Source organism: Amia ocellicauda, chromosome 1 (assembly GCF_036373705.1).
Source record: "Amia ocellicauda isolate fAmiCal2 chromosome 1, fAmiCal2.hap1, whole genome shotgun sequence".
NCBI classification, from domain to species: domain Eukaryota; kingdom Metazoa; phylum Chordata; class Actinopteri; order Amiiformes; family Amiidae; genus Amia; species Amia ocellicauda.
The window spans coordinates 29,869,249-29,895,560 of record NC_089850.1 but is presented as its reverse complement, the minus strand read 5'-3'; the positions used below and the strand labels follow the sequence as shown (position 1 = coordinate 29,895,560).

The following is a 26,312-nucleotide window of genomic DNA, read 5'->3' as shown; positions in this document are numbered from 1 at the left end:
ACTATTGTATGCAATATACTTTTGAAGCAATAGTTGTATGTATGTATACATATATATATTGCTTTTATATCTCTTTTTATTTTGCTTTCATGGTGTAAAACTACACAATTCTACACGAATAAAAGTTACTTGTCTTGCTTATCATCTTTGTTTAACATTGTTCAGGGACTTATTTCCCTTTTAGGGCTTTTAAAACAGTTACAAGTTAATCTACTAGCTTCAGAAGACAGATCCCTGTATGTATTTTGCATTTACATTTGGTTAATAAAACCCCTCAAGACACTGTCTGACTCATTTAAAAAATATTGAGTTATTTCTCATGACAATCAAGTATTTCTGTATCCCTGTGACATAAAGCATGTGCTCTAACAGCCTTAATTATGGGACATGGTGAAGTTCTTTTAAAGATTTTAGTTCTTAAAACTGTATATTGCACTGTGTTGTGTGAAGGGGAAGTCCCTATTTTAATTATATAAAGCAGAACTTTCAATTTTCACTCCAAAAGTAAAGCTGCATTTGATAGGTTTGCTGACAGTGTAAACGGTTGTCAAATTCCTAATATATGGTTTGTCACAGCATACGATTCACTTTATTTTTCCTTTATTTTGAGACAGTTAATTTAAGTAACTTTAAATGTTAAGAACAGTGTTTTATAATAAGTTAAATTACACGAGTACAGGTGGATTATGAATTAGTTCTGAGAAGGTCTACTTAGTGGTCTACTAGATAACAATAGTTTATTAATTTCAGTACTTATATTTTATCTTGTGTATAAAACATTTCCCCGTTCAGTATCAAACCATTGCAACTTGTAAAAGTCTAGCAGTCCACTCATTTCCGAATTACCTGATGGTTGGTTGGTATATTAAATTGGTACTTTACTTTAAACGTGCTTTATATGTATCATTATCCTGGTAGCAATTTCGTAATTTGCTCTTGAACTCGATAATTGAGTAGTGAATTTAAATTTAAATTTTTTGGTTAGTGCATGCAAACACTTAAATCTCACCACAATCCCCACTTGCTTGTATCTTTTGCATTCAGTATTGTCTTGTGATTGTTCTTTTTGAGATTGAAATGCCTCTTCAGAAGTGTGCATATTTATTTTGTGCTCTCGTTTGCAGATAGCGTGCTGTCGGTCCTTTGTTCTGAAGATGCTCTTTCCAACAGTGAGGCCGTGCTGTATTCCATGGGAACACTCAAATTCCTCTCTGCAAACAACTCACTCCTTAGTCTTCTTCTCAACAAAGACTCAGTCAACATCCTCCTGCAGCTAGCAAAGAAACTGAATGATGCCAACAGGATAAGTAACACCCACTTTGTCATCTCGGGACACATTCTGGTTCAGGTCAGCTAACATCATGGAAGATTCTCCTCACATAAAACATAAAATTGTGGATAGACAAGTAATGTTATATTTGCTCTAGGGCCCAATTAAATCAAAATTTTGACCCACCCACTTGCAGTGAGCTACAAACCTGTATATCTCAGTGGTTACATTTAGAATTGGAAGAAAGTAGCATCTTACAAAAATGAATCTGCAGCTATGTACAGTTTTCTATTAGTAGGTGGGTCAAAGTTTTGATTTAATCCCAGCCCCACACTGAATGTTTTTCAGTGTTAAGCCATTTCATAGTACAATTCCAAAAATGTGAAATATTGTTTTGTAACATTGTCTTAATTTTGTTTCTGTTATTCTGGAGTATTTTAATACACTGAATACTTTTCTCAGTTAAATGAATAACCCTGGGGCATAGGTACATATTTTGTTTATTATGCTCCACTACACATTGATTATATAAGTATGCATACTATAAAGATGGTGATTTAAATCTGAATGATCTATTTTCAAAGGGTTTTACACATTGAGTTTATCTATACTTGTTAGGGCTCTAACAGAGGCTGTATTTAAACATAGTATGAAACATCACCCATTTCCCAGTGAAGTTACGAACTTTCAATAGTAATTTGTAATTTACTCTAAATATTATATATTTTGTTTAATTCAGAATAGCTTTACCATGCAAATAATCCATAATAACAGAATATAACATACATATGTGTTTTTAAAAACTGTATTTGTACTACTTAAATTATTGTAAATAACACCTTTAGTAAGCTTACATAACATTGACGCCACTTGCCAATTCTGTTACATTGTTACAAAAGCAGACAGTGTTTTTCTGGTGTATGGGCGGGGGGGAATGGGGGGCAGACGGTCTGTTTTTTCTGGTGTAAGAGCAGGGGGGTGTTGGGGCAGTGCTGACAGTGTTTTGCGGAGTTACTTCTTCATTCTTACGTTCTTTTATTGTATTATTTTTAGGGGGGCTGAGGGAAAATACAGGGCGTCTAGCGACGCCCCTGTGTTGCAGCCAAATAAAATAACTTTATCTAATGTAGGCAAACATATAAGTCGCCATGCAAAAGAATACTGAATCTAGATGTAGGCGACTGTTTGCTTCAAAGGAGAAATTTTACAGGGAAGCCCAAGTAAAGAAAAATTTCCTGTGAAAACATGAGGTTGACATCATCCCAGAAACACAAGGCAAAATGTGACAGAAACCTGTTCTTACATTCTGAAGGCAGCAGGGATAAGCGATGCATTCTGTGTATTACAATAAAGTCAAATTCACATACCGTACAAAACTGTGAACAGATAACTTGGGTTTGACAAAAACCCAAAGGTGTAAGGTTATGTAACGTCTCCCCATCGCACCCCTGGCAGATCACAGACATTCTGGGTGGCCATCATTCTTGTTGCTCAGTCTGCTGCCACCATGCTGTCCTGCCAAGACTGCTGATTTAAAATAACATTACTTTATAGAGAAGGGCACAGAACTACCCTCTAAGCCTGTCAAATTTCAATCAGTGCTAAATCAGGAGACTGACAGTTCCAGTGTATTGTCTATCTTGACTCAGGCTGCAAACAAGCTTGTCCGTCTTGATATTTCTAGCAGAACAAGTTAATCAGATGTGAAGGTATGAATCCCTCAGTTAAAAGCATGTGCAATTTTTGTTTTATTTAGTTTAACTCTCTTCTTGTCTACTTTACCATGTCTAACAGATGTCTGTTTTTAATATTTTATTAACCAGTATAGAAGCAGGAAAAAGGAGGAGAGCTGGTATTGATTGTTGGCTGAAGAACTGTTAACTGCTTTCATATGAATTTCAGCTGACATTTATTCTGAAAGTAAAAGTTATGTTTTGTTTTAAATTTTCATAAAATGTTGTCATTATTGTTCCATGAATTCAGTCCAGATGAACTTTAGGTTTTATGGTAGCCCAACAGCGCTAAGCTATTTTGTAATCGCCCTGATATTAATATTCAAAATAAAAAGTGGAGTTAGGGCTACAAAAACTTGTAGTACTTTGTTAACAACAATGGTATGAAAGAGGAGGTGGTATGAGTTTGGTTTGGTGACCTTAGGGATATTAGAACACATATTAGTTTTAAAATATCAAGCAGATTGCTATTTGTCATAGTTTTCAATGTTGTGGAACAGTATGTTCTTAAAGACTGAAAACTGCAACAACAGACCTTTGTTCAGAGCTGCAGGCACTGTATGACGATACTTTACCCTGGAGGGAAGAGAATAAACACACCCTATATTCTGTCCAAGGCTAGCTGTTTACGGAGTCAGTATTAGAAAGTGATGTAATTATTTTAATGCAGAATGAATTACATAATGAACATACATAATTAAATAAAACATGTATGTAATATGATTGGTTTTATGAACAACTGTAGAAGCAAAATGTGTCCCGGCATTTATAACTAGTTTGTTCATTTGTTTTCTTCTCATACACTTAGCAGAAAAAGTCAATATTGATTTCTATTTACAAACACAATTAACTTATTTTGAAGAGCTTGTCTTGCACAAGAAACAAAGCCAATGAAAAGAAAGGCTGCCAGTACCATTGTGAAATGCCCTGTTGTGTTTATTAGCTGAGAAACTGGCAGGTGCTCGGGATAAAGGGCAAAAAGGGAAAAAGGGCATGTGCTCTCCACAGGTTGAGCCTTACCTGTGCATGTGCCTGCACACAGGGATTTTCAAGTCTTGGGAGAGTCCGTGTAAAGTGTAAACATTAAATATAGGCAGTGTTTATCAACCCAAGTCCTGACAAACCACTGTCTCTTCTAATGTTCGCTCACCTGCGCATTCAGCTCTGTTATTTAAGCAAACCTGTAATTGAGCAAATTAAGTGATTAATTAGACATTTGCCAGGACCAGTGTTGAGAACCCCTGCCTACATTAAATGCTCAGACTTTATGAAGTGTTCGTTTACAAATGTGTTGACAACTCTATTTGTCAGTTAGTGACAAATGGACAGTTTTTATGTTCAGTATAAGTTCCTAAAAATAAAACAAAAGCTAGTCAAATTGCTTGTCTATCTCTTAGTACATTACCCTTAGTAAATTACCCTTAGTAGATTCTCAAAAAGGTATTGATTTTGTAGGTCGTTTTCTGTCTTCGTCTACATTATTTAGACACTGTTTACTGTATAAGCACAGTTAATATTTGTTTTATTACTTCTGCTCTCAAATTGATTCACTCATTAATATTTGGCATGTGAAGAATGTCTGTCTGCAGGATTTCAGTGCCAGGTCTGTTTGATCACATCAGAGTGAGCTGGATTCCAGTTCTTGGCTCAGCCATCCTTGCGCTGGTGCCAGGTCTGAGAGGACAGGTGTTACAGCAACCCTCACATGTTTTCTTTCTTTTGAGATTACCGTATTAGAAGAAAAATAAAATAAAATAAAAATGCATCCATAAACAATCATAAATCATAAAACCATAAATCTATTTTTTCAAAGTCAAATGAAAACAATAACATGATGACATTAAATGATCACGTGCTCAGTATCAATGTGGTTTGTAGATCTCTGACCCTTCTATTTTCTGGTGTTCAATTATGCCTCATGCTTATTCTCTGGTTAACCCTATAACCAGTTCTGTGCACAGTGGTCCAAGGACGTGTCTGTCATTTTATTAAAAGAAAGAGTGTTTTTTAAACTTCTAAGCTTCTATTAAAAAGTAGTAATAAGTAATACAAGTAAAAAAACTAATACTATGACTTTAAATGTTTGGTCCATTGTGATATTATTTTACCTCTTTAGCTGACTGCTGCACTGAGAAATTTGGCTGACCTTCCACAGTCCCGGCCAGGGTTCCTCTCTCCCAGGGTATTTCCAGAGCTCTGCGTGGTGTTGGAGCAACACAGCAATGACAAGGACATTTGCACCAACATTGCCAGAATATTCAGGTACCATGCACTCGTGTTTAAGTTGGACTTATTTTGTGTATGTACCTCATACTTTATAATGACGGGAAAATATTGTATCTGATCATGCAGATGTATATATTCTTAATATGTCTAATCATTTTCAGTTTTGTCTTTACTTTTCATTATTTGAATAAAATGCAGAATATACCTGAACTATGTTCATAAGATGACTAACCTATATAGGATCATGTTGATCCTGATCACCTGGATGATAATATTATAGTTTTAAATTCAATATGGATGCAAACTGGATTAATATAGGACGAGAGAGTCTAAAAATTAACTTTGACTAGGTGCATGTTTTTATTGTATATTTCAGTGTCACCCTGTTTATAGATCTGTGTGTGTTCTTTAATAAATGTTTTTTGTTTCTTTGTGTCTCAGTAAACTCTCTTCTTACAATGAATGTTGTATGGCGCTGGCCAGCTGTGTAAATTGCTATCAGATATTCTTGGTCTTGCTCAGAAAACACCAGAGGAAGCAGGTAAGTGTACAAGTGCCTTTACTTTGTGGTTATTGAAACTTTATTTCCTCATCAGCAGGCCAAATAATTATTGTGTTCTTCTTAAGTGTATTGCATGAAAACGTGCTTAAGAGGGACATGTGCCATAGCTTCTAAAAAAGGTCAAAATAGAGATGACTGAGTGCCTTAGTCCTCACACGCATTAATTGGTCCAAATGTTAAATGCTCTTATTTTGTCAGAACAGGAGGATCTAAAGGAACTTGTCCAAACTGTACAGACATGACTTCTTTAAAAGCCCTGGGGCTTGATTACCATCATGTGCTGTACATTTCACTCTATTTTTATATCATATGATATCATTTCATGTTCTAAATATACTCATTTACACATGAGCTTTATTTCCACTAGCAGCATGACAATCTCAGCAAATGCATTCAGGAGACACGCTTGTGTGCAGTAACATGGAGGATTTATCCATAAACCAGCACTCACGGGCTCGGGCTTGTCCTGAAATCCCACTGGATAAGTTCAGGAACAATTAGTTCGAAAAACAAAAAATAATACATAAATAACATGAGTGATATTCATTGTTATTTTTAAATATATATATATATATATGATAATATATATATATATATATATATATATATATATATATATATATATATATATATATATAAAGTACTCTACAGAGGGGAAATACACTGCAGTGTTAAATTCTGCAATATTAAAATATGGTATTTAATAAAATAAGATTTTGTGTAACTTGTTCCACTAAGCACTTAAAAATAATAGCAGTCTTGAAATAGAGTTGAGAATACGTCCCTAAGTTAGTACTGCTCTAAGCTGTTGACCAAAACAAAACCTTTGTATCTTTGAAAATGTCCCTTTGTGTCCTAAGAATAAATAAGAGAAGTATTTGGTTCCTGACTCATGAGTTACATTATAATTAACAGAAAGCATTTTTCAGAAAGCCATAGTCAGCATTTTAGAAAAAGTAGAACCGATGAAATAATTGTAAACAAAGGTTCATTCTGAGTTCAGTCTCATTGGTACCAGTCTCATTGGTACCAGTTGTGCCAGGCTAATGTCAAATGACAAAAAGAGTTATCTCCATAATCATTTGAACTGTGTTTGAATAGCAATGACTAGAGTACAACATCTGCAGTGCTCTGTACTGTAGGGTCAGGTTTTCTTCAGTTATTATTATGCATATTTTGCTACCTTAGCTGCAGCTGTATCACACAATAAATTAAATGGATACATTCTTGCTGTAGGTGTTGAGTTATAATATCATTGTGTGCATTCACTCAATGCTTTTTGATTGCAATGTTTAGGTGTCTTGATTTTTCTTTCAACCTGTCAATCTATTGAAGTTTTAATTTTTCTAAATAGTCAAAGCATAATATGTTGATTTCTCAATTGTGAAATCGATTACTATAGCTGGTGTGACAGCAGGGACATCTAGGGGATAATAGTTGAGTTGAATCGCTATTGCAAATCAACAGGTCGTGTGAAACGCAGGGCCCTAATCATAACCTATACTAGCTGATCTAAGCCAGTCTTTCTTGTTCCTCCTTGGATTATCTTTTGCCATGACAACAGACTACTAGCTATTAAAATTAGCTTCAGAGAATAGTTTTCGAATGTGCAAGAAGAGAATTGAAGTAAGAATATCATATTTTGCAGAACACTAATTAGGTTCCCTGTACACTTCCCTGTACACTTCCCAATTTAGTGGAGTACTCCAAACCTAGTTTATACTGCTATAGTATTTAATGTAACAAGTCATACTGTGACAGAAAATCATAAGCAACATGTTTAATATGCCAAGGCAGAAACAGAAAATCAAAGGGAAAGTAGATACGTACTGTTCATTTAATGTTTGAATTTTCCCAAGTGGGAGAACATAGTTGTGGCATAGATATTTGAGCTGAGTTGTTTTGGTATCTTTTGAATATTGAAAATATAAGCTGAGTTGTTGGCTCTGTTAACTGAAACTAAAATAGTCTATTTCATTATAATACAAATAAACATAATTTATCAATACTGGCTTTGCTGGCTTCTTACATCAGACAAGTGGAGTTAGACCTAGAATTTATCATTAATGTCCTGTAGAATTGGTGATTATTTGAGTCTTTAAAAGCCTTGATAAATGCAGTTCATTTCAGTAAGGACACAAGATGTAGAGCACTTTTGCATGCATATTAAGAAAACTGGGGGGAATTTAAAGTAACTCACATGTTTTTTGAATAATCAGGAGTATTTTAAAATCTACATTTTTTTCCATTTGAGAGGAATTTGAGAGTTTTGGTATATAATATCTACCTTCACCTCTTTGAAAATCCTTGCAAAAATAAGAAGGAAAAAACCCTGTGTTGAAGATTTTTTTTTTTTTTCCCCCTCAGTAATTAAATATGAAAAATCATACTGTATCAGAAACGACAAATCTTATAAACCATAATTTTTATTTGTTTTAGTCCAATAGAGGCAGGGTACATGTACTGCATGTTTCTCTGTAACAGTTTTGTGTGCCCATTTTACTTTTCTTTATCCTGTTATTAATAACATGTACAGCTAAAATAATCAAAGAAACAGAAAGATCCTAATGACACTGAAGATTCAAGATGACAGTATAACAGTAGTATTGTCCATAAACTTACTCAGAGACCCATAAACAGTGATGTATTGAATATATGTACATTCCATTGTTGTGGTTAATGTTTCGATCTGAACAGATCTTTATTGGTGGATTAGAGGGGACTGAAACCTCATCTGTCTTATTTTCACACCACAACACACTGAAATAGTCATTTTCAGAAATTATTTATTTTGACAACCTTATGAACAAACTGAGGTACACATGTGAACTGTTACCCCTCACAGCCTAAAAACAGTATAGTGCTGCAGTATAATTTGCTTCATAAAGTAAACTATATATGCTTAACCACAGTTAATTCTGAATTCATTTTATCTTTAAGAGATGTATAATTTGGCATTTTATAAAGGAAAAATATTGAATACTAATGGTTATGGTTTGCATGACCACACAACCACATTTTGACTTGAAGTATTGAAGGTAATTCATATTCATTTAATCATATTTAAGCTGTGGTGACCCTGATATGTGTTTTAAACCAGTTATATATAACTTTCCAAAAAAGTTGCAGGTTGTGGTTTATTGATATAAATAGTTGTGCAGCGAGTGAGACATGAACGCTAGCCTCGCTGCACCACCTGAACGCATACTGAAGTGTAATTATGAACAACAAAAACAGGGTTTCATCATTCATTTCAGAATAACACCAGGCTGAGCCAACTGTTATGTATTAATTCTGGGTGTTGCTTTATTTTCCAGGACTTGGTGGTTCGTGTTGTTTTCACTCTGGGGAACCTGACAGCGAAGAATAATGAGGCGCGAGAGCAGCTCTTTAAAGAAGAGGGGAGCATCGACGTGCTGCTGGGCCTACTCCACACTTATTGTGAAATGGATTTTGTGTCCAAAGCATCTAGAACGCATGGCTGTGCCAAGGAATGCAAGCAGAGTAATCAGCCCTCAGAGGTGGAGGATGTCCTAATAAAGCTGATTAGAGTGCTGGCCAATCTATCAATTCACCCCACTGTGGGAACGGCACTGTCCGCTAACCCCCAGTGTGTCGATCTGCTAGTGAAAGTGCTAGGTAGGTTGTAAAACACATTTTATTAAAAAAATGAATAATTAATTATCATTATCATGAATAATAATTGACTGCATATGAATTCAAAAGGAAGTCTGAGAACTGGATGTTCCTTCACACATACAGTAACTGTTTTTTTTGTTGTTGTTGTTTTCTTATTGGCCCTCAGTGCAGCGTCACCCGGCACATCTATATCCTGTTTTGATCACATCTATATTGTCAGTAATCAGGCTGTGCTCACTTACTGACAGGTTTAGACAGCAAACAGAACCCTGTTAGACCACATAAAAGGATATTTCAAGTTACAATACGAGTTTAATATAATGACTCACCCAGTACTTTGCAGCCTGATTACATTTGTGGTTTTGAATTTGGAATACAGTTATGAAGACATTAGACAGTGCCTTGTCTGTGGGCCCTGATTCAGTATATGCGCTTAAGATTATAATGTATGAATTATCAACGAAACTAACCCACTTTCATTTCTCAGTTTCAGCAAACAAGTCTGTATCAGTATCGTTAGCATTTAATTGTGATGTGTCACTGACAACTGGAGTAAAGAGAGAATACAATTTGGTTAATGTATCCTTAACGTCCTCTGAACATTTTGTTGTAAAGGCTAAAATGTATTTTTTTTATGCAAGTGAAATCTTTACGCATCTGATGCTTTAATGCTTGGGTGGCTGACTGAAGCCGTTACACCTGCAGACTTGAGGAAATGCTTTTTTATGTCTGGAATCAAACCTGCAATGTCATTCGCCAGGGCTTTTTGTTGAGTTGAATAGTGATCGTTACATTAATGAGCAGGGCTGTGTGAAATGTTTGCTTTTCATGTCGTTTGAGTGAGTGCAGTCGTCAGTGCTGCGGCTCGTTAGTACTAGTCCTGTCACTCATAGATGCAGTAGTTTCATTTGCATTCTAGGTGATTCTAGGTGCTATTGTGGCACGTCTAATGAGCACACTAAATCATTTTGTTGCCTTGTATTGTTTCTTAATCAGAGTACAAAGCGATTGATGAATGTGAGGAGCTGGTGATCAATGCCGCCGCAACCATCAACAATCTATCGTACTACCCGGCCAAGCACTCTGTGGTGAGAGCCAGACAGCTGCCTGTTGCCGAGTGTAAGCCAATTAGTCATGCTCCTATATTTGAACACTGCTCTGAAAGTCTCCAAACATCCTTCATTGTCAAGAGTGGACTTGTTTGTTTATAACTTTACATAATGCATACACTGATATGATTCAGACGTGTCTGCATTGGTGTTTCTGATAGACCCTAAACCCTATTTATAAATTCCTCAATTATCAATATATCAAGGCCATCACTAGACATGTTCTACAGTCCAAATGCTTACAGCATATTTTTTACATGCACCTCCTAGTTGATTAGATTTTTCTCTGGATTGAGAAACTTCAACTTTCCGAGTAAAAATAATCATAAGTCAGGATGTAAAGGATAATTACATATATATAATGTATATATATATATATTTTAATTCCACTACACAGCAAGTGGTTTCATATTATCAAGTGTTGGGAAAAGAAGACAAAACAAATATGCTAAAGAAGTTATTCCAGTGAGAGGCTTGCAGAGGACAGTAAATAATGGAGATAAAAGCTAAAAGGCTCAGGAGTTAATGGACAGGGGTAGTAGATCAGAATAGCACATTTCCCAGTGAAATTATATTTTACCTTTAGGAAGCTGATAATACTGAATATCGAGGTGAAATATTTGCCAGCTGACAACTGCAGAAACATTATATTCATAGTTCTGTTTTTCTAAAGTAGCAGTCATATTTAATAAGAGATTTTGAAGCCTCAAAACTGTTAATCTTTTGGATACCCGCAGTGCTGTTAAGGCTGCTGCTGAGCAATAATATGGAGGGGATGCTGGAGGCAGCTCGTGTGTTTGGAAATCTCTCCCAGTCTAAGGAAGTGCGGGACTTCATTGTACAGAAACGCAGTAAGTCCGGTGTCCGTCTTACTTCACACAGTGAACCTGCACAGTTCGTTACAATCAGGCTGGTCAATACCATCATAGCAATGGAAGTAGAACACAGTAGTAAAACTTTGGTATGTCATCCCTAACCATTTGGTAAACCTATTTGGTAAAAGTAAAAAAAAAAAAAAAAAAAAAAAGGGAAATAATCCCCTAAACCTAATACATCATAGAATTTAGAAAGGCATAACTAACATCTGACTCTGAAATGCCGACAACGCAGTACAGGTTTCAGAATGAGTGCTTCCCTGGTTTTCAGATGGGTCATAGCGCAGTCATATTAAAACTGTGCCTCTGTAAATCAAAGAGTTTGCCACTGATTTATGGTTACGGGGCGTTCTCGTAGGCCTTCTTTTTCACTCATCACAATGCTGATGAAACTACACAGGTATGACAGCCATTTCATCCTCACTACCTCTGAGCGACTGATACAGAATCAGGATGCTGTGCATTTGACATTATTGTCATATAAACCCAAGCTCACCATCATCGAGAATGAATTCCCCAATTTAAGAGGCAATTCACTTTCTTCGATGTTACAAATAAGAATGATATGACAAATGTTCTTTCTTTCTCATATTCAGATTCCATTAAACCTTCTGTTGATTTCTGTGCATCTTTGTCATTGCCCAGTTTACAAGTTCATGATCATGCTGCTGGATTCAAAGAACCGCGATGTGTGTTTCTCTGCCTGCGGCGTGCTGGTCAACCTCACCGTGGACAAGGCCAGGCGATCAGTGCTGAGAGAGGAAAGGGGCATCCAGAAGTGAGTTTGTTTAGGAAGTCGCTTTTTCACACTTACTCACCTGTTTTTAGTTTTTGGTAGCAGTAGCATCAGTGTCTGTTTACATAGCATAGTTAAGGGTGAATTAAATGTTGTGGAATCAATAGTTGCAAATTATCTACTGGCATTAAATACAAAGATCTGATTGCACATAACCAAATGCTAAAAATGGGTAATAAACATTCCACACTGAAACACATTAAGTAATCAAAACAGAGAGACAACCACACACACACATATACATACATATATATATATATACACTCACCTAAAGGATTATTAGGAACACCTGTTCAATTTCTCATTAATGCAATTATCTAACCAACCAATCACATGGCAGTTGCTTCAATGCATTTAGGGGTGTGGTCATGGTCAAGACAATCTCCTGAACTCCAAACTGAATGTCTGAATGGGAAAGAAAGGTGATTTAAGCAATTTTGAGCGTGGCATGGTTGTTGGTGCCAGACGGGCCGGTCTGAGTATTTCACAATCTGCTCAGTTACTGGGATTTTCACGCACAACCATTTCTAGGGTTTACAAAGAATGGTGTGAAAAGGGAAAAACATCCAGTATGCGGCAGTCCTGTGGGAGAAAATGCCTTGTTGATGCTAGAGGTCAGAGGAGAATGGGCCGACTGATTCAAGCTGATAGAAGAGTAACTTTGACTGAAATAACCACTCGTTACAACCGAGGTATGCAGCAAAGCATTTGTGAAGCCACAACACGTACAACCTTGAGGCGGATGGGCTACAACAGCAGAAGACCCCACCGGGTACCACTCATCTCCACTACAAATAGGAAAAAGAGGCTACAATTTGTACAAGCTCACCAAAATTGGACAGTTGAAGACTGGAAAAATGTTGCCTGGTCTGATGAGTCTTGATTTCTGTTGAGACATTCAGATGGTAGAGTCAGAATTTGGCGTAAACAGAATGAGAACATGGATCCATCATGCCTTGTTACCACTGTGCAGGCTGGTGGTGGTGGTGTAATGGTGTGGGGGATGTTTTCTTGGCACACTTTAGGCCCCTTAGTGCCAATTGGGCATCATTTAAATGCCATGGCCTACCTGAGCATTGTTTCTGACCATGTCCATCCCTTTATGACCACCATGTACCCATCCTCTGATGGCTACTTCCAGCAGGATAATGCAACATGTCACAAAGGTCAAATCATTTCAAATTGGTTTCTTGAACATGACAATGAGTTCACTGTACTAAACTGGCCCCCACAGTCACCAGATCTCAACCCAATAGAGCATCTTTGGGATGTGGTGGAACGGGAGCTTCGTGCCCTGGATGTGCATCCCACAAATCTCCATCAACTGCAAGATGCTGTCCTATCAATATGGGCCAACATTTCTAAAGAATGCTTTCAGCACCTTGTTGAATCAATGCCACGTAGAATTAAGGCAGTTCTGAAGGCGAAAGGGGGTCAAACACAGTATTAGTATGGTGTTCCTAATAATCCTTTAGGTGAGTGTATATATATATATATATATATATATATATATATATATATAATAACACTACCGAAAGGAATATGAGAAAGTAATGAAAGGTGATGTCTGTAGGAAAGTTAATAAATGGAAGTGTGTTGTTTTATAAATCCAGCAAATACATTCACGGGCACTCTTCAAAGAGTAGAACTGAAATGGATAGGAATATATACCCTTCAAAGTATAATTGTCACTACAGAAAAGAAAGGTAAATGAATGGTTGAAACACTAGGAGGAAGTGACAGTAGACATCAGGAGGCTGGCAGAAAGGGTGTGCTTTCTTGTGGCCTGTTAGATTTCTGATGTTCTGGTGTAAGTCTACACTCAACAACATGAAGACTGGGGAGGACTTTGTCAATTCGATTTAAATCAGGCCTGCTCACTTAAAGAACTCAGAGTCCCTGGCAGTCTAATATCTATTAAGAGTGTGGAGTCGGTACAGTGGGAGCAAAGCAGCAGAAATACAGGCCTTTTCACTTTCCAAAGACTCTTACTATGCTTGTTATTCAAACAATCAGATGAACTGAAACTCAACATGGAAAAGCTAGTATTTTATTAATACTTTTTTCCTCATTCAGTTTGCTATAAAATTAACCTTTATCACCTGTGTTAAATGTATTCTACAGGGAGATCAAAGATTTGACCAAAGTTCAACTAAGTAACTCAGAGGTATTTTGTACTACAACTGTCCATTCATGTTTATTATTTTTAAATACTAGGCCGAGGATATAGCAAAACTATATTTACATACCGTACTGTAGTTTACACTTGGAATACTTTTCTGTCTTGGACTCATTCTGGTGAACAAAGCAAATGTTTTGCATTCTGTATATTGCCCTTTTCAAACCCTTTTACCGTGGAATATTTACCCTGGTGAAGTACGTACTACATTGCGATGCTGTGGTTTATTGTTAAGACCTCTGAATGTTATTTGAAACTCGCCTTACAGGTTGATTGACTGTCTGAGAGTCTTTGGGCCGGTGGACTGGCAGTTGGCTAGTCTTATATGTAAGACGCTGTGGAACTACAGTGAAGAGAGCACTGCGCTGTTCTTCGAAGAGGAGGAGATACAGCCACTGCTTCAGCTTCTCTCGGTCTATTTAGGTAGAATAGATTTATTTTCAATCCTCCTTCTGTACAGCTGGGGTTTTTTATTTAATAATGTTTTGTCCTGTTCAATTATCCTCAAAGCTACGAATTGCATTGTACATGCATCGCAATCTCGCTTTTTTCAGTTAAAGCAAAGCAAGGTAATTGATTAACTGACGGATTTTGCCTTTAAACATAATAAATAGATAAAAATGGATAAAGTACAGTTTAGGATATCATAACAAATAACAGATTTAACAGAATACCTCAGTGTTTCTGTGCATTGTTATTCATTGCACCATAAGGGCTTAAGAAGTTTAAACAATTTTAGTCTCGTAAGGAATGGGTCCTTTTTAATTTTATTTACCCAAAACAAAATAAATCAAAATTGCTGCTAATCATAAAGAAAAAAAGGTATATTCATCAGACACTAAACACTTGATTTATGCAGTATGTTGTATGTGTATGAAATATGAAGACTTTAAAGCTGACCCTTTCGTGGACATGTAACAAGCATGTACTGTTTCAAAAGCAGTGCAGTCAAATGTTGTTTTCTCTGTTTAATAACATGTGCTATTGATCTTTTAATTATCAGCAGAAGTCATAAAATCAAAAAATATTCAACTAATGTTCTGGTAGGCCAGAGATTTTAATAGGGAAGCATAATTTAGTTTCAGGGAATATAAGCAGAAATGTTTTGACCCTCAGGTTTTTAAAATAATGATTGAAACATCTTCCAACTGAATGTACCCGAGAGAAAACGGCTGTAAACACAGTTAAAACAGTTTTTGCTTGAGTCTTATCAGGTCCTTGAAGTGGAAACATGTATATTTCATGTCTGCTGCTGCTAAAGACTGGAGTGTTTGTGGTTCACATTAACTGCTCCTTTTGCAGTACCTTCAAAAGGAGAAGCAAAACGCCATCTATTGCAGCACGTTCTTTTACACAGAAGCAGAAGCATTTATTCAGCATTACAAATTTTCATCTTAATTAATAAAAAGCTTGTTAGGATATAAAGTGTTAAATGAACAGGAAAGTGTTTCAAGTGAGTGTGCCTGATGATGTCATTTGTTTTTGTTCTGTAAAATCCAAAAGTTCAAAGTTCCTCTGAGAAAACTGAAGTGGAGATATGGTTTTATTTATTTATTTGCAGAGAAAGCTGACTTTCAAAACATTAGTTAATCCTTTCTAGAGTCTCTCTTCTCTGAACTGAGGGTTATTCTTTGTATCCATGGCTTCAAATAACAGATTTATTCTCAATGTCTAACATGTATTTGAAAACAAGAGTGAAACTAAAATATAACACAGTTAATATTTAAATTACTTTACAATTTACTTTTACAAAAACACACTTTTTCTTACTCTGTTCAATTCATTATCTTTATTGTGAGGAGAGTTACCATGTTTGTTTCCATGGCTCCGGTTAAAACGGCACAAAACAAATGGATGCAGATAATGTTCCATTTCCTCATCGCCCAGTTTGAGTTCCAAGTGTAATAAGGGTGATTTAATTTGCAGTTTGTTGATGTTCATTATTTTGTTGGTTTAAAAATTGTTCTTATTTTACAGCTTAGGATGTCTTCCAAAAAATGTTTTTAATGGTATTTTCCCCATAATGTGTTTTGACAGATGATGTGTCAGTCCACTGGGACACAAGTGAAGATCTGAGAGAGATGCACAGGGTGTGCTGGGAGAGGGAGTTTGTGCCCGTGGCTCAGAGGCTGAGAAACAGGATTCAGGGTCAGATCTCTGTGCTGGAGCCCCTCACTGCACCATCGTAGGCCATTCACACAGGCTCTCCATTCTCTGTCCCATAACATGCGATTCATGCCATGTTATTTGTTATAATCTGGGGCTATTATGCACTTTAATGTTTGTTGTGCAATGTTACGCATTGCTCGTTCTTAGTTGTTTTTAAGATGATTATATTAGAAACACAACAAAGTTTACAAAATAGAGGAGGCCATTCATCTCACCTTGCTCGTTTGGTGTCCATTGATAACTTGGTGATCCAAGGATCACATCCCGTCTTGTTCTAAGGCCAGTGAAAATGTGAAAATCGAAATTTGTAGTAAGTGTGAAATAGTGAAGAAGTTGATTAATATATGGCTGGTTTCACAGAGCTCTGATTAGCAGTCTAGAGCTACTCTAGCTAAAATAACATTGGATAGTCCATGACTAGAGCTAATCTGGGTCTGTGAAATAATGTGCTGTAGCAGTACATATAACCTGGGCTAAGCAGTTGTAGTAAATTTGAAATTGTTTAGATTAAATCAGATATGTAATACCCTTTCCAAACTTAATGAAGGCAGATATACTGTACGTCCCAAAGACAATACGTTAGTATAACACTGCACTGAAAAACCGACTTTTTACATTAGTTTTGAAACATTTAAATTATTTTCCAAACTCCTAGTGAATAATGCATGTTAATCACCCTCCCCCAACAGGGCAAGAACTCCCTACTGTAAAGAGTTATTTCTAAATCAGTTATTCCAGACATTTGTCTTTGTGGTTTTATTCAGTTGGATCTTGAGTTCATACAGAAGGCAAAAGATGCTTCTATTTCAGTCCCATTATTAGGATTAATTCTAGAGGGAGGAAAATTAAACCATGCCAATTTGTAATAGGAAGCATCTGTATATGAATTTTGAAAATAGTCTTCTTTGCAATCCAAAAAAACAAAATGTAGTCTGTATGCTTTAAAACCAGTGTAAATAAACCCTTTAACTGTAAATATTACAAAATGCCTACGGGTTGTTTAATTTTATTCGTAATCTGTCAATTGTTATTGTTCTTAGAGAGATTGTTCACCTTGTTCTTGTTTTTTTTTATGTGAGCTTTTAATAGACTGTGTCCTTGAAAGCTCAATTTTATTTACTCAGTAAGTTTTGTTACTTTTAGGTAGTTAGGTAGGAAACTCAGTCAGCAGTTTTGTTCAGCCTAAGCATTTTAGACGTTTTCCTTGGATCTGAAAATATCTACAGATAAACCTATTTATTGCAGCTGCTACTCTGGAATGGTGTTTTAAAATAAAATAGAATGCAATATAGATGTAAATGCTGTTCAAATCAAATAGGAATTGTACAATAGCTTCAAGACAAATGTGTTTAAAAACACATTATAGGAAGGATGAAACAAAGAGTTAAAGATGTTTCAGTTCTCAAGGCCCTTGGCAAGGACTATGTGTTGGGAGCCCTGTGCACAAAAGCCAGGCACTGGCTTCAACAAACTTCTGTTAAGGGTAAAAGTCCAAAATCAGCAGAATGGAGAGCTCACTGGGGAACAGACTGAGTAACCAGTTCAGCCAAATAGGGTGCCGTCCCATGAAGAATCTGAAGTCTCTGGAACTATTCTGAAGTCAAATTCAAACAGAAACAGGAAGGCAGTGAAAACCTTTCCAGCGCTGGAGTGATGTGTAATGTTGACTTAGTGCAAGCTAATACGGTGACTGCAGAGTTCATCACACGTTCTAATAGTTTTTACAGCTAAATAATGCATCCTTACAGCCAAAGGAGAGGGGAAAACAAGCATGTTCAGGCTCATTGCAAACCAGTCCATGGATGGGCTGCAGAGCCTGGCCCTGATCCACTGACATGCCCTTTCCTGGGCAGGAAAATCACTGACACATGGCTGACCCTTTGAAAGACATCCAGCCCTGATTAATACCGTTTACTCCAAGTCTAGAGCCAGCGTGGCCCTTGGAAAAGATAACCCCCTATTCCTTTTAGCACCCAGAAGAAGCGCTGTCATGTTCGGAGTGCACCACTTGACAATAGTGCAGACCTTAGATGGAGTACAGAGCCACAACCGGGTGAATTGTCTGAGGTTCCCCTTGCATATAGGGGCACAAGGTGTGTAGGTAGGATGACTCTGAATGTGCCCTCCTTTAAGGGAATCGTCCAATAGCAGGAATTGAACCCTAAGCTCAATTCAGCAGCACATTGAGCACTTATTCATGGGCGCCTATGATGGGTAACCCACTGAAAACTTTGAACAGTTACATAACAGTTCAGATCAATTGTTTTCTAGAATTAACCATGTGATTGTGGGAATACATTCATCTAAGTATTGTTGTGATGCTTTGAACGTGATCCTGTTCTACTGCAATATTTCATTTGAAGTTTGCAGACATCGTTAAATATTGATCTAATTTTTAAATAGCACAAATCAGTCAAATAACAAAATGTACCTTTCTAGTTTGATAGTTAATTTCCAATCAGATATTGCATTTTTTCAAATGTGTTTTAAAGGACTGCAGAAGTAGGGATACTGTACATTTTACATATAGAGCCAGTCAGTATGTTCTTTAACTGTGATTGACATAATCATGTGCAATGTATGTGATTTGAAAGTCTGTTGTACAACACCAATGGTCCTTCAGCTTACTATTATGAAAACATTTTATTTTTCATGAAAATGCAAGTAACACTGATATTCATACGCGTCAAAGGTTTAGGAAATACCTTGCGATTTATAATTACAGGCATTTTGAAAGTGTACCCCTCAACCCACAGTTGTAATATGTCCAATTCGGTTTCTGTTTCTTGATCAAGTACTTTACGTTTTAAGTACACAAAATGGGATTCTCCACTTCACCATAAAAGCTGCTAAATGGTTAAGTTCAAATCAACAGTAAGAACTAGCATCTCAGAGACTGCAGCAGTGCAGTCAAAAATAAAGCCACCCTCCTTTCAGCTCCGCCACTGACACAGACAAGCAGAAGCATAAAAGGAGAACAGGTGCAAAACAGTATTTCTGCCCAAAAAGAGCACTTAAGAGGTATTCAAATTCCAATGCAAAATGATTTTGTTAGGTGACAGTCTATGGAAGACTTGGAGGGGGAATTACAGGCGCACTTCTCTAGGGAAGACTGTGATATTGACTGATGGAGAAAATACAAAGCTTCCTCAAAACAATTAGAATACAGCAGTAAAAACAGTCTTATCCTTAAAAAGTGCCTCGACGGGTGATGGTGTCAAATGCAAAGTGTTAAAGGAAATACCAATTCACAATGTGTAGAGGTGTCAAGGGGGGAACACAGGTGGGCTCAGAGAGTCACCGTGTTTCTCCATCACCCTTGTTTTAGCTTACACGAACAACCAGCTGGTTAAAAGATCCCACTGGTGTGAAGAGCAGCAACGCCACTTTCAACATCTACTGGTTTCAGGCACACATTATACAGCCCAACAACTTCATCAGGAAATGGTTTAGTTTCATTTCGTTTACCTCCAGTCATTTCAAATGTCAGCTTTAATACAAAACAATGAAATCTAAATAATGTGTGCAGCTCAGTGCACCGCTGCGAACGCTGTTAAAATGTTTCACGTCGTTCAGCGACATTAAAGCGGATGCAATGGAATACTGAAGTTTGGCTTCTTCTTCACAGTCTTCTATCCTCATCTTCGGATTGCCTCACAGCCAAGTATTAGCATAGATGCACCACCGCACGTTTATGGCACAACGGATTCACAGCAGCCAGTTAGTCAGCTCTCCATTCAGAGGACTGTCCACATCCATCATGAAGATCTATTCAACATTCAGTTTCCTTTGAAATGTCCACACAAGGAACAGAACAAAGCACTTCATGTCATGTAGCGAGTAATGGCTCTCAGAGCATAGAGCAGTTCCGCCTGCATTCGAGCTTCCATTAGAAGCAAATTCACATGTACCTGGAGGAGAGAAAACAGATCTCATCACAACACCATTCCAACGAATCTGCCCTTATCAATACAGCTCAGTTTTGAATAACAAAAAGAAAAGCGATCAAAAAGGTAATTCAAATTAAACTACTGCTGTTGCCTGCGGTCTTAGGTCTGGCATCATGGTTGCACTCAATGCAAGCGATGTGGTGGCCAATAAGATCTACATGGGTAACCTATTTCACAGTTAACTGAAGGACCATGCAGGTCAGCTGTGGAATGGCTTTAGCGTTCTTGACAGTTCTCTGCATTCATGAAATGTGTTCTGTATAAACTGTGCAAAGCAAGGCCTACCTTCTCAGAGTGCTGAAACTGCCTCCAGAAGCTGTCATACATTCTCTTTGTGGTCTTCTCTGGACTGCACACCACAGTCTTGATATAGACCTTAAAGCTGCGATCCAACAGCTGGTTAATTTCTCCATAGTCATAATCGTCATACCTGGTGCAAAAAACAAAACATTGATTCATTATGAATGCATATTTCCCAGTCTGATTTTGGTTTGCAGCTCTTTCAGCGTTAAACACTCTTGGTGTTCGGCGGTGTGAAAGACACTTGCCTTATTCCAAACATGCAGTGGATGTAGTTCCAGATCGCACGCCTCAGCATGGAGGTGTCCACATCTTTGTGCATGGCCATGGTGTTGTAGGTCAAGTTGTACGCAATCTGGAATTTCTCATCCAGCAGCTGCCCCACGTCTGGATAAAGACGATTCACCAAGGAGTAGCCATGGTCCTCCCAACTGTAATCCTAAAACAAAAGCATGTCCACAAATTCAGCTAGGACTATAACAAAACTATAGCAATTTACAGAACAGAATGATTTCCCTATTTAACGGCTGTTCAGAAGTTTTGAGAATCCCACCTGGACACGAAATGTAGGCACGTGCTCTCCACGCCTAGAGAAGTCCTTGTAGCCATAACTGGTGTCCTCAAAGTGCCGGGACACATCTCGAGCTGGCACCATCTCATCATCCTCTGTTGGGCAAATAAAGCAGAATGATAGTTTTTTTTTTTTTTTTTTTTCCTTCCCTCAATCAAAAAAAGGCTTGGAAAAAAAAATATATTTTTAAATAGTTTTTCATAATTAAAGCAGTAGCACGATGCCAAGGTGGAGACACAGGGCATCCTCCAGTACACAGCAAGACTGAGCCAGTGTGGAGGGAGCAGGCTTACCTGCAGTCACCACCAGCATGCTCTCGGTCTTCTCCCTCTCGAAGCGGGTGGCCATCTCCTCCTGACTGGCCTCCTCCTCATCCCTACACTCCTGCAGCTGCTTCATCTTCTCCATCAGGGCTTCCACTTCACAAGAGGTTTCAGTCACCTGGGGTGCAGAAGGCAGACTGTGATTCTTTGAGCTCCTCTGCTCAGATGGTAACTAAATCCATCCCTGACCACATCTTTAATGCAATCACAGCACTTCAAAATGACTGGAAAAACACTTTCAGAATGCTTCATTACATTTTAATTACATTTAAATTGGGCAAACAGATCTTCCAAAAGTTGCTATATAACAGAGTTATCACCATTACTTTCCAACTTTTAATTATAGTGCGCATCTTGAAGGTCATGGGGAGAAGGGAGTGCATTCTTCATGGTCTACAAATGAAGTGCCCAGAAGCGACCGTCAGGAAACACGGTGCCCCTTTCACTCACCAGATGGTTCCCCAGCATCTCCTCCTGCGCTCCATTGCCATTGGCGATGTCACAGACACAGTAGCTGCTGACAGAGGGCGGCCGGAAGGTGTGCCCCCCCTCACAGTGGATCTCAGGACTGATCCCACAGCCGAAAGTGAAGGAGGCCAGGGAGTGGTAGTGAGTGAGCAGCACCACTGCGTGAATGAGCTCCGCCAGGGACCAACTGTATTCCTCAGCCTTCAGGAGTTGCTAGACAACCACACACACACACACAAAATATTCTGTAAGGTTTTCAGATCCATACGTTTCCGGAGCGATATAGACGCTTAACCATCTTAACCATAACCAGGCAAGAACTAGGTGTTGATGGGGAAACTCTACCTCCTCTCTTGTAAGCATCACCCTTTCTGACAGACTGCACTCATGACAATCCAACAGGCTCCCGTCACATCCTACCTCAATGTGTGCTTTTGTGACCAGCCATGGTCTGTGGGCCAAGATCTTGTTCAGCTCTCTCAGATGCTGCAGCTTGCGTGGGGCACCTTCCAGGCCGTTCAGCCACTTGGGGTCCCCTCCCACTTGAAGGAAGTCATTCACATGCAGGTTTACCAGATAGGAACACTGAGGCCTGGCTGCAGCCTGAAAACACGAGATGCTGATCAACACCCACCATTCAGACAATCACACAAGTTCCACCCTTCAGTTCCACTGGAACACTATTCCACGTGCCTCAACACTTACCATGATCCCAATGTAGTGCCGATAGTGCAGAGGAAGAGGGCCGTCCATCTGCAGCAGGTAGTGCTGTGTCCTCAGGAAGCTCTCCAGATACTGAGGATGGAACCCCATCACCAGTGAGATGTTGTCAAGGCGGCCCAAGGCAGCAAAAGCGTCTTCAAATATCGCCTGTGTTCTTGAATCAACTTTGCTCACTTTAAGAATCTAGAGGAAAATGATTGTTAAAAAATATATGCATGTAGGGACGGAGAAAAAAAAAAAAAAAACTAGCTGCAGTCATATGTAAATCACATACTAGTAACAATATTATCTAACATCAAGGAATACAATACAATAGTAATTGCAAATTTGTCGTGCATGCTTAAAAAATTAAGTTATTTTAAACTTGTTTTTCAGTTCTTGTAATTTGGTTGAACAGAATCTTAAATATTAACAGCTCCAGGTCAACTCATCTTATTGACTTTTCACAGGACCTTAACCAGGACTTGTGTACATTTCATGGAAACACCAAAGTGAAAGTTCAAAGGAATTGTACAGCGGCCCATCACTTGCCTGCCACACACCCCAAACCACTACAGTGGTAGAATTCAATATCAATAGTATAAATCAGTATTTGTCAATTAGTGTAGGGCACACAGGTAATGTTAAAAGCTATGCAGGGCATGACAGCACACAAAGTTCACAGAAGCTCCAAAAGAGGGGGAGGGGTAATTTGCATTTTCAAAACATTGGCAAGGCATTTATACAAGTTAAATAAACATAAGTTTCATTTTAGAAGCTAGATTGTAAATGCCCTGAAAACAGAGTAAAGGATTAAATCTGAATCAATACCTCTTTCTCAGGGATAAATCTGCTTGGTCCGTGTCCCAGAGGTCTTGGGATTCTTACCCCAATTTCCTAGAAAGAAAAAATACAAAAATCGGTTACAGAAGCTAATTTTAAGAATTAATGGGTCTTGTATGAACCATAGGCTAGAATTTAGTAATTAAAATAAATGTGTTACTATTCAGTATGGCATGCTGACCTATAAAATGTAGTTCTATTACATGACTGATGGTGAGAATTCATCGTGAAAATGACTTCTGATGAGAAAAACTGAAGCACAACACAGTAAGTTGGCGAGAGTCTGGCGGGGTGCCCAGAACCCAGAGTAGAGCTCCTCTCCATTGAGCAAGAGGCCTCTCACTCCTCCTGCACTCTGGAGTGACTCTACATCTGTTTGCAAGCCCAAGCAATGTGAGAACATCAGTCTCAACAAACAAGCACACTGGAGTTACTGCCACATTGAAGGGCTGTGCCAGACGCACAAGACAACCCCCCCAACAGCAACCCAGACATGGGCATTTAGCAATGGACTAAAACCTCAGCACTGCCTCTGCAGGGTCTTTATAGTCATTGTCTCTCTAAACTCCACACCTCAAGAAACAACCTTTGCAAGAGTTCCTAGTCCAGATCAAATCCATCAGTGCAACTGCATGACCCTAAAAATATGAATTACACTTAATGAGAATGTGCAAGAAACTGATGATTCCCAAGGCAAAGAAATGGTGACTTCTCCTAAACATGCGATTAATCTGCAATATTTTCAGACTGCAGAACACATCCATCTGTGAACGTAGAGGCAACATGAGATTACAAATCAAAATGACAGTGTTTGCCTAGCGCATATACAGTAGTCAATTCAGAAGAACAACATTAAAATAGGATATAGACCAATATCTTAATATGCATGCATTTATTTTCCTGATGGCAAAACCCTAGTGCCTGTGAGTTATGCGTCTTCAGGTTGCCCATGCAGACAGAGAAAATTCTGGAAGCCAAAGCTACTTGATTCCATCAATAGTCAAGAGAAAGTATGTAATCTGCGTAAGTGCTAAAACAATATTATAATACATTCCATTCATCCTCGTTGCATGTTGGTCCAGGACAGTTATTGCATTTGCTTTATTAAATGCATTACCATTTAGCACGTATAACACCTGCAACACCGCATCTTATAAGCAACTGGAAATAATATATGGAATTGAAATCCGACCTATTCAACATGCACATTCATCTATTGCAATTTAATAATAATTACCAATACACATGCATGCATGTTTATGATCACAATCGCCACCACTTTTCCTCAAGGAAACTGGATAGAGCGATCTAACCTCCAAAACTCTCTAACCGTCATTAAAGAAATCCATGTCCATCTGAGTTTTCCCCTCATAAATCCAATAGAGGCTTTTAAACTACTTTGCAATCAACAGAAAAATAACCATGTATGTGCTGGTGGCTTTGTTTTCTGCAAGAGCAGATGCCGCACCGACTAAGCCCGTTAAAACTTAATTGCACTATCTGCGCAGAAGTAGCTGCACAATGCTCAGATCAGACGAGTTACCTTAACGTTACACGCTGAGCACACAAACACGAGCAATGGAGCTGGGAGACGTTTGCTCCAACACGCAGAAACGGCGCTAAGGACCTGCCTGTGGAGCCGATGCAACTGCGTGTTTGCACGGAGCACAGAGCCTGCACTGCCGCACTGTCAGGCCCGCTCACTGCATCCCACCTGCCGGCGTCCTGGGGATTGTAATCCATCTTAACCAAACATTACAAGGAACGCGATGTGCCTTACCTTTCTACAAAGCCGCTCACACTGAGAGCATATCTTAAACAGATCTGTAAGTGACGCGTTTTCCACCGCTTTGTTTGCTGTAGTTGCATGCCTCATCTTATCTCCCCAACGCTTACTAATATTTATATCAACGTTTGAACCGTTTTGCGCGACAGCTCGCTGTAATTCCCAGGCTTTGTTCCCTGCAGCGCAGACGACGGCGGCCGGTGCTCAGCTGCGCGGTCTGGGGCGCAATACTTCACGCCTCTTTCTCCAGCAAATAAATCGCAGCGTCTGCAGTGACGCGCCTGCGCCGCGTCCAATCACACGCGAGAGCAGCCGGCGTAAACAACTGCGGCGAGCCCCCCGAACACGCCTCCTGATTGGCATGGCTCTGCGCCAATCGCAAAGTGCGCTCATGACGCGATCGTCCAATCACACGCTCGTAGAAGACGTGGAGGCTGGACAAATCGTGTAGCGCAGATGTCCGCAGGTCTGCGCAGATCTGCGCCGCTCCACCACTGGGATCGGCGGGATTGTGCAGACGTGCGCTATCGTTTCATGTTTTGTGGTATAAAAATGCTAGCGACTGCCACAAAACATAACAACTTTAGCAGTGGGTTGTGTTTTGTGTCAGTCGCTAGCATTTTTATACCACACACATTACCCAGTGAACAACTGTCGTGTTCAGTTACACCAGTCTGAGGTAACAATGATACGAATGAACTTAAAAGCCTTGTGTAGGACTCGCCTTACGTTATATATTTGCATAATATCACGATAGTGTTTTTTTATCTTCGGAAAAGTGAGACCTTCGTGACTTTCAATACCAAACCAA

The 26,312-nt window shown here is 38.5% G+C and overlaps 2 protein-coding genes across 4 annotated transcripts in view; one reads left to right on the top strand and one right to left on the bottom strand.

Moving 5' to 3' along the window:
- Positions 1-17,544, top strand: part of armc2 (armadillo repeat containing 2) — a 32,038-nt gene extending 14,494 nt beyond the window's left edge. The window contains exons 10-18 of the mRNA XM_066701352.1: positions 1,125-1,348; positions 5,120-5,265; positions 5,671-5,770; positions 9,109-9,430; positions 10,427-10,549; positions 11,277-11,390; positions 12,060-12,192; positions 14,658-14,812; positions 16,427-17,544. Coding sequence (XP_066557449.1) covers positions 1,125-1,348; positions 5,120-5,265; positions 5,671-5,770; positions 9,109-9,430; positions 10,427-10,549; positions 11,277-11,390; positions 12,060-12,192; positions 14,658-14,812; positions 16,427-16,578 — 1,469 coding nt within the window. The 3' untranslated portion in view covers positions 16,579-17,544. The remainder of the gene's footprint in view (positions 1-1,124; positions 1,349-5,119; positions 5,266-5,670; positions 5,771-9,108; positions 9,431-10,426; positions 10,550-11,276; positions 11,391-12,059; positions 12,193-14,657; positions 14,813-16,426) is intronic.
- A 1,642-nt stretch (positions 17,545-19,186) lies between these two features.
- sesn1 (sestrin 1) overlaps positions 19,187-26,312 on the bottom strand; it is a 66,739-nt gene continuing 59,613 nt past the window's right edge. For 2 of the 3 annotated variants that reach the window (XM_066701319.1, XM_066701338.1), the window contains 9 exons: positions 23,704-23,769; positions 22,876-23,076; positions 22,591-22,773; positions 22,153-22,383; positions 21,673-21,820; positions 21,362-21,474; positions 21,057-21,247; positions 20,794-20,938; positions 19,187-20,469 (listed from right to left, as the gene is read on the bottom strand). In XM_066701319.1, coding sequence (XP_066557416.1) covers positions 20,383-20,469; positions 20,794-20,938; positions 21,057-21,247; positions 21,362-21,474; positions 21,673-21,820; positions 22,153-22,383; positions 22,591-22,773; positions 22,876-23,076; positions 23,704-23,769 — 1,365 coding nt within the window. In that variant the 3' untranslated portion in view covers positions 19,187-20,382. Of the gene's footprint in view, positions 20,470-20,793; positions 20,939-21,056; positions 21,248-21,361; positions 21,475-21,672; positions 21,821-22,152; positions 22,384-22,590; positions 22,774-22,875; positions 23,077-23,703; positions 23,770-25,495; positions 25,731-26,312 lie in introns of those variants that run through there. The other variant, XM_066701329.1, reaches the window with a different exon arrangement.